The sequence below is a fragment of the Neltuma alba genome, unplaced genomic scaffold (genome assembly GCF_004799145.2).
Source record: "Neltuma alba isolate B1F8T4 unplaced genomic scaffold, ASM479914v2 tig00010413_pilon, whole genome shotgun sequence".
NCBI lineage: Eukaryota > Viridiplantae > Streptophyta > Magnoliopsida > Fabales > Fabaceae > Neltuma > Neltuma alba.
Window position 1 is genome coordinate 177927 of NW_021635315.1, and position 7624 is coordinate 185550.

The 7624-nt window shown below is 34.5% G+C and overlaps 1 protein-coding gene across 1 annotated transcript; it reads right to left on the bottom strand.

Moving 5' to 3' along the window:
• Nucleotides 1-3012: 3012 nt before the first annotated feature.
• LOC114756469 (EIN3-binding F-box protein 1) lies at nt 3013-6520 on the bottom strand. Its single transcript, XM_028945419.1, has 2 exons — nt 6097-6520; nt 3013-5516 (listed from the first exon to the last, which is right to left on the bottom strand). Exons 1-2 carry the CDS (start codon nt 6119-6121, stop codon nt 3628-3630), a joined length of 1914 nt encoding a protein of 637 aa, XP_028801252.1. The 5' UTR covers nt 6122-6520; the 3' UTR covers nt 3013-3627.
• Nucleotides 6521-7624: the final 1104 nt, after the last annotated feature.

Below are 7624 nucleotides of genomic sequence, written 5' to 3' on the forward strand. Positions count from 1 at the left end.
CAGTCTCTATTATAAGTTTCAAAAAATTAATTTATAAATAACAAATAATTAGTTAAGATTAGTTAAAAAAATAAATAGATTAAAAATATAATTTTGTTTTCAAATATGCTTTTATGATAAACCAAAAAAAAAGTTGAAACAAAATGTATAGGGAAATTTAATAAGAGAGTATAACAAATAAAAAAATTAGAAAAAATATATTAAATAATGAGACAAAATCTCAAATTAAAACTTATATAATAAAAAAGACCACGTTACTGTTTTAATTTAAAAGTCATAAATAAAATCAGAGAGAAATGCTCACTTGTTACATTGGAGGAGTAGATATGAAGATCGAAAGAAAGAAGAGGGAGTGAAAAGTCAAAAAGTTGAAACGACAGGGTTGGTGGTGATGTGGTGAGCGTAACTCTAAAGAGAGTAAAGACAAAGAGGTCACTCAAATGGAAAAGACCGATGAGCAGAAGCAGCGCCTTATTCTGTAAATGTGTTTGCCTTTTATTGTTCAGACACATTTTCTCGCCGCACAAAGTCTCCCAATCGTATCTTCTATTTAGATTAGCCGGTCCATCCATATTCCACCCCCCAACCCCACCCCACGTGAATCCAACCCTCCCTTCCACTTTATACGGGAATACCCAATCTCAACCACCTCTCCTCATTCTTTTGTCCAAACTAGTTTAAAATCTCATCCTCTCTCTAGTAGCTAATCCACAGTAATAGTAGTACTCCCCCCAATTCTAATTAATTATAAGAATTACTTGGAGACTTAGAGTATTTGATTTGATCCTAAATATAAGTTTTTTTTTAAGTTTGTATTTTTTCCAAATTATTCTCATTAATTACATATATAAACCCTATTGATTGCGTATATAGATGAGAAGGTCGGTGGTAATAATTAAAGAGGATGTTTTAGATAAACTAATACACATCTATTACAAATAGTTAACTTTTTCATTAATATGCATAAATTAATTATCTAATTTCCATAATTACATCTATGATATTTTATTTCATATTTCATACTCTCTGGTTTTGTTTATGAGACACTTCCAACATATTTCATATAGATAAAAAAAATAAATTACATTAACTCTTCATTAAAATATAATAACTTTTCAACTTTACCTTTATTTATTATCTACACCTTTAAAAAAAAAACCATCTACATTATAATAGATGAAAGACAAAATATTACACTCATGCTAAATATTTAATGAAATGACTTATAAATAGGATCAAGAAAAACAATTTCTCTTCACCTTATAAATAGGACCATAGGGGTATATTGCAACGGTAAAACCTCGATTCCAAACGGCTAAATAAATGCATATAATAATGCATTTAAAGGAATATAAAAATAAAGAAAATAATGATCATAAAATAGGAGTCATTCCTTTGTCAATCGTTTTGTTTAACTCCATTAGGTTACCTTGGCCCAAAAAGAAAAAAAAGTCCCTTAGGCTACATAAATCCAAAAAAAAAAGAAGGGAAAATTCAAGTTACCATGCATTAATTCCCAAAATTTTCCAAAATCTCGATCAAATCATGCTTATGTCTCAATGTATATATTGGTTTCTAACATAAAATAGCAGCAGCAGCAAGATCTATCAATAACTAAATCTCTAAATATATTGTTTATCAAAAGTTGTTTACACCCAATAATTTTATTGATTATTCTCTCATGTCTTCCTAGTCCATACCATCTAACCTACTTTGTTCACAATCACCCTAACTAACAGTCTTCTTTGTATGGATTCAAACTAATTCGGATGAGTTTGTTCCATTTTTGTCTTTAATAGATGTCATGCCAACTCTTCCTCACATAAGTTCATTACCAATCTTTTTTTTTTTTAAAAAAAAAAAATGGCTACACATCCATATCCATATCTTCAGAGTTGGTCCAAAACCTAAATAAAAGAGAAGGATTGTGTTAGACTCTCAATATCTAACCTAAAATTCTACTGTATCATGTTTCCAAAAATATCATTGTCTCCTGTGCTCGCTTGAATAATTAGAAACATATTGAAAGTCGGCAAATGAACTAGTTGAAGTAGTGTTTTAAGAGTTAATGGTTCAAACCAATATCAAATATGTTCTAATTAAAATAATATTTAAATAAAAAAAGATATTAATCCGCACATTCATGTATAAACTGCCCATTATTCAACAAAATAGAATTGTTGATGCACAAATCTGATGTATTTATATTTTTTCTTAATTTTTAAATTCAAAATAATGTTATTTTAGGTTCAATAAAACACAGAAAATATATATATAATCCAACCCATCAAACCCTTCCATGACCGTTAATCAGATTGATCAAGAGTCTAATCTACTTCATTATACCCAAATTGGCTTTTAATATCATGATAATTAGCTTTAGTTTGATTACTAGTAGATTTGAAAAATCAAAAAAAAAAAGTATAACATTTATAACGAATTTTCTTCAATTTTAGCAAAATAATAACTGAGGTCTTATTAAAAAATACCGAGGAATAGAAAGTAAAGGGGCGCATGGGCCGCGGCTCAGGTAAGACCGAGTTGATTAGGCCAACGAACTGCCTTGCACAGCTTTAAAAAAGATGATGAACAATATGTGGATAATAACAGAAGAGGGTACATAACATAGCATCAAATCATGTTCATAGCCAATTCTGGCTTGTCATGTTGTTATCAATATCAATACAAGATCATACCTATCTACAATAAATCACAGACACTATTTATAAATAGTACGCCTCCTGATAAGTTGATTTTAGTTCTAAATATAAAATTTATTTCTTATATTTATCAATTTTTTTTTAAATTACAGGATATTCTCTCAATTATAATGAAGTAGAAGAGACAGGGAGAATATTAAGAATGATGATTATGGTGTTCTGAAAAAAAATATGTCATATTTTTTATAATTAACTAACTTACCTAGCTTTCTTAATTTGATCAAATTAGTTAAATAAGTCTTATATTAAGGACCTCAATAATATTCAGTACAATTTCCAATACTGAATCCAATTATAACAACTGGGGCAAGTAGTTATTTTCATTATAACATCACAGAGTAGCAGTCTGCAGAGTACAATTCATGAAGCAAGATAAGCCTTACAAAAACAAGGGCTTGGTTTAACAAAAACCCCAAAAGAGGGGGAAAAACAACCCAAAACAGGTTGTGAGAGAGAGACCAAAGCCCTTGCACGTGAGGCACCCACCACTTGCACTGCCCTAAACAGCCATACTCGTCAAAAAACAAAGCAAACTTAACTAACAACAACACACAAAAGCTTAAACACTCAACAGAAAATCATCCAGCAATACAGAATAAGACCCCAATATACATGCACTATCCTTAAGTGGAAACCACCATCAACCACGTCTCTGCCTAGGTGACTGTATTCTCAGGGAACCGTAGCCAGAAAAGATGGCCTTGGACGCCAAAAAGGTTCTGAAACAAGCAGTCCTGTAAATATAGGCTGCTTGCAAAAAAGGGGAAAGGCTAAAGTTCCATGGAAAACAACCAAGTCACCAAAACTTCCACCACCATGTCCACTGTGGACAGACATATCATCAGAGCCCAAAAAGTCTGCTGAACATGACTTCCTGCGAGTTAAGCATATCTGTTTTCGGTCTTGTTTATGCCAGAATATCACATCTCCACAAGTTTTCGATAAGCAACTCAATTGAACTGCTGCTGATTGAGTTGCAGTTTTGAAGATTCAATCCTACTAAGGTCTTGCCCAGTTTCGTAAGGAATGGTACGCTGTGGTTTGATACATCAGAACAGCCTGACACGGAAAGAACTTGCAAACTTAGCTGCCTGGCACCGGCTAGGATGGCTAGACCGGCATCGGTGATTGCACACTTGGAGACATCTAGATCATTCAATAGCAAGCAGTAGTGTGCAATGGCAGCCAAGCTTGCATCAGTTACCTTCCTGCATCCATCGATGTTGAGTACTTCAAGGGTTCTGCCATGTAACTGAGCCAAAGCTGAAATGATGTTGTCTGTCAAGTTCCCACATCCAGCAAGATTCACACTGATGAGTCCTGCCTTGCAGTTCTCCAGCAGAGGGAGAAAACCAACATCTGTTATGCCATAAAGCCCAGTAAGATCAACATGCTGAAGTTGGGGGCACAACTTCCCAACCATAGCCAAGCTACCACTACCAAAGCCAGGGCAGTTTCTTATTGACAGTGAACAAAGAGATTTGCACGGAGAAAGCATAGATGCTTCGCAACCAATATCCTTGATTCCCATGCACTTCACAAGAGTAAGAGATTTCAGCTTTGTTTTGAAGTTTGAAACAGCACCTATAATTCCAGTCTGGGTGATTCTGTTACACTCATCCAACTGCAAGCTCTCAAGAGATTCTGCAGCATTGGCAAATTCCACCAGTCCTCCATCGGATACAAAGCAACACTTGCGAAGGCACATCTGCTTCAGACTCCAGCACCCTCTGCCAATGGCTCCAATGCTTGTATCAGTTACCCCACGGCATGAAGTAACTGTCAATGAGACTAATTTCTGGAGACCTTGAGCTACACCCATGGCCCAAAAGCCCCTTTCACTAACATTTGGGAGACCACTGAGGACCATATTGGTAACTTCCTTTCCATAGTGGCCAATGACAGCCAGAGAAAAATCTGTTATGTTCAAGGACTGAAGCTTCACCTTTGACAAGTTTGAAGCTGATGATAACAGACTCGATACTCCATGATCCCCAACGAGTGGGCAGTCCTTGATAGTGATGCACTGCAACTTCGGGCAAGACTTTGAAATAGCTTGCAAGCCTTCATTCCCGATCTTTGTACACGATTCAATATTTAAGGTTGCCAAATTCGGGCAACCCTCAGCTATTGCGATCAAGCTCTTGTTGCTGATTGAGGAAGACTGGCACAGGTCAAGCTTCTCCAACATATGACATCCTTTGGCTATCTCAGTCAGACCTTCATCCCCAACTGAAGATACATTCCACAAAGAAAGCGATCTTAGAGAAGGACAACCGTGAGCAACAGCTGAAAGGCCGATATTAGAGACTCCCCTTACAGAGTTGTTGCCTCTGATAGATAGTTTTCCAAGTCCTCCATGGCCACTAGCCCCTACTGCAATCGCAGCAAGTCTTACATCAGTTGCCTTTTTCCCTTCCAAAGACCTGGTAAGGTAGCCATCACCTTCAATATCTTGATCCTCACCAATAGAGCTCATTTCAATGTCAAAAGAAGATGGCTTTTTGGATTTGCAGATTTCATCTTTGCATATACTGCTCATAAGATAAAGCCAATGCTTCGATACACAAGCACATAAGCTTCTTTCTTTGCTACTGGGGAGCCGTCTGAATATCTCAAAGAGGCATTCATTTGGAAGAAATTCAATAGTCGGCTTCTGAATTTGATTTTGCTCAAAGTGAAGATCTTCATAGATAAATGGAGCATTGATGCGAGCTCTCTTGCTAGGAGGACAGTACACATCAATGTTGGAACCAGCAGTGCACAAAGAACCCCCAAGATAGAGTTCATCATCACCTGATAAAAAATATTCATTAAACCAAATATTAGCCACACAATTGTTGCCGTTTATAAAGAAATTTTCCTGCAAAGAAATCTCTCTATTTGTCCTACAGATAAGGCATCCAAAAAGAAATTGAATTGTATAACTACTTCCCCACCCAAAGTATAAAGTAATAACATCCTTTAATCCATTGAAAAGATAAGTGTAGATCGCGTTTACAGATTCTTAAAGGAAGAAGAAACTGTAGGTTTTTCGTGTGTGTGTAACCAAATACAGATATGTCTTTCTGAAGCTAACATGTCAGGGCATAAGGCAAATCGGTGATCCTCGGAACGGTAAATCAAATACTCAAGCATACATCAAACCCCACAGACCCTCCATAAATAATGTAAATTTCTCCCCATCAATCCAGATCACAGACTTAAAAAGCTTAAACAAAAAAAAAAAAAAAAAGGAACTAATCAAGAATAAAATTTCTGACAACAAGCATCACAGACCAAGGCTGATCGATGAAATCCCATGAACCTAAACATGTCTAAATCGATTCAAAGCCATCGAGAATAAAAAAAAAATTCATATATCCCAGAAACTTACCACTGCAATTGACGAGGGTAGGCATGACCACAGAGAAAAAGCAACCGAGAATCCAATACCCAACAGCTGAAAACCCTCAGAAAGAGCAAAAAGAGCTGAAACAACGATCAAGAACAACACAAAGAAGCAGATGAAAGCTTGAAGGGCCAAGAACATTAGAGAGCAGGAACCCCACAAAGCAGGGCAAAAAGAAGAGAGAAGAACAGAGAAAGAAAGAAAGGGGATGAGAAGAGAGAAACAATGTTTGAGATATGAGGTAACTATGTGGCGTGGCAAAGTAGCATTATATTGAGCCTGACAAATGAAGAAATGAATAGGTCGGCCACAGATTCATTAGTCTGAGAATGGCTCCTACAGATGCAATGAATCCTTCCACTTCCAGAGACAGCGGGTTCCCCACCCTTTCCTCTCTATTCCTCAGTCCAACCACCTCGTCATTCTGTGGCTAATTCTATGAACCCAATTACTAAATTACCAAACTTATTATATTATTATGAACCAAACGTTATATCTTATTGAGCAAGGAATAATTTGGTCCTCCCTGACTCATGCTTATGACCAGCGCTAACCTTATCTTGAAAACATTGTGATTTTAATTTTATAATTTTGCTTTACGTTTGTCGCTGAAAATTTAAATCCAATGATTAATATTTATATTTTATTAGATGTTATAACAACTTTTTTCTTTGGGCGTTATAACTACTTATTGAATATTTCTCAGGCATCTTAATATATGTATATTAACTTGGTAGCCAAAATACATAAGTTTTATTTGACAAAAATATAAACATAATAATATCATAAAATCAATTCATCTGCCTATGAAATATATTGACAAAAATATAATAAAAAGAAAAAATAAAAAAAGTCAAATTATAAGAATCAAACCTATTTGTAATATCATATGACATTTTTTATTTTTTTAAATTAATAATTTATTTTAATTTCATAACATTTTATTTTTAAAAGTGAAATAAATAAATTATATGCCGTAAAAGTAGTAAGAGTATATATATTTTGTTTATAAATTGTTTAGAAGAAATGTTGATATCGTCCTAGACTTTCGAACCATCTTTCAATGACAAAATATTGCAGCAATAAATCTGTTTTTTCTCCATTAATTTTGTATAAATTTAAGCTCAAAGTGAAGTTATTTTAGGCTTAACAAAGAGAGAAAAGAATACAAAATTCACTTCAAGTTGATCCATCCAAATTTCTTGATCCCACCGATCAGGAAGCCAATTCACTTGCAGATTTAGGTTAGCCTTCATTATAAACAAGATGTTTTAATTATTTTTATTCTGTAATAATATTTATTTTATTTATTTTGCACTTTGTGAATTATTAACCGATCTTAGAATTTTTTGATTTCATAGGAAAATAAATGAATCATCCATGCATGTCATGGGTAGGGATTCATGAACGGTACAATAGTGAATGAATATATATGGAAGCAACAATAAAAGAAGTCACATGCATCTGCGAACATAAAATAATAATCTTGACCCATTTTATTTTTATATAATCG

Excerpts from the sequence above, each read along its gene's own strand:
- LOC114756469 (XM_028945419.1), bottom strand. The coding sequence starts at position 6,121 with ATGCCTACCCTCGTCAATTGCAGTG. Across the intron at positions 5,517-6,096 it reads TACCCTCGTCAATTGCAGTG|GTGATGATGAACTCTATCTT; the intron begins GTAAGTTTCTGG and ends ATTTTTTATCAG.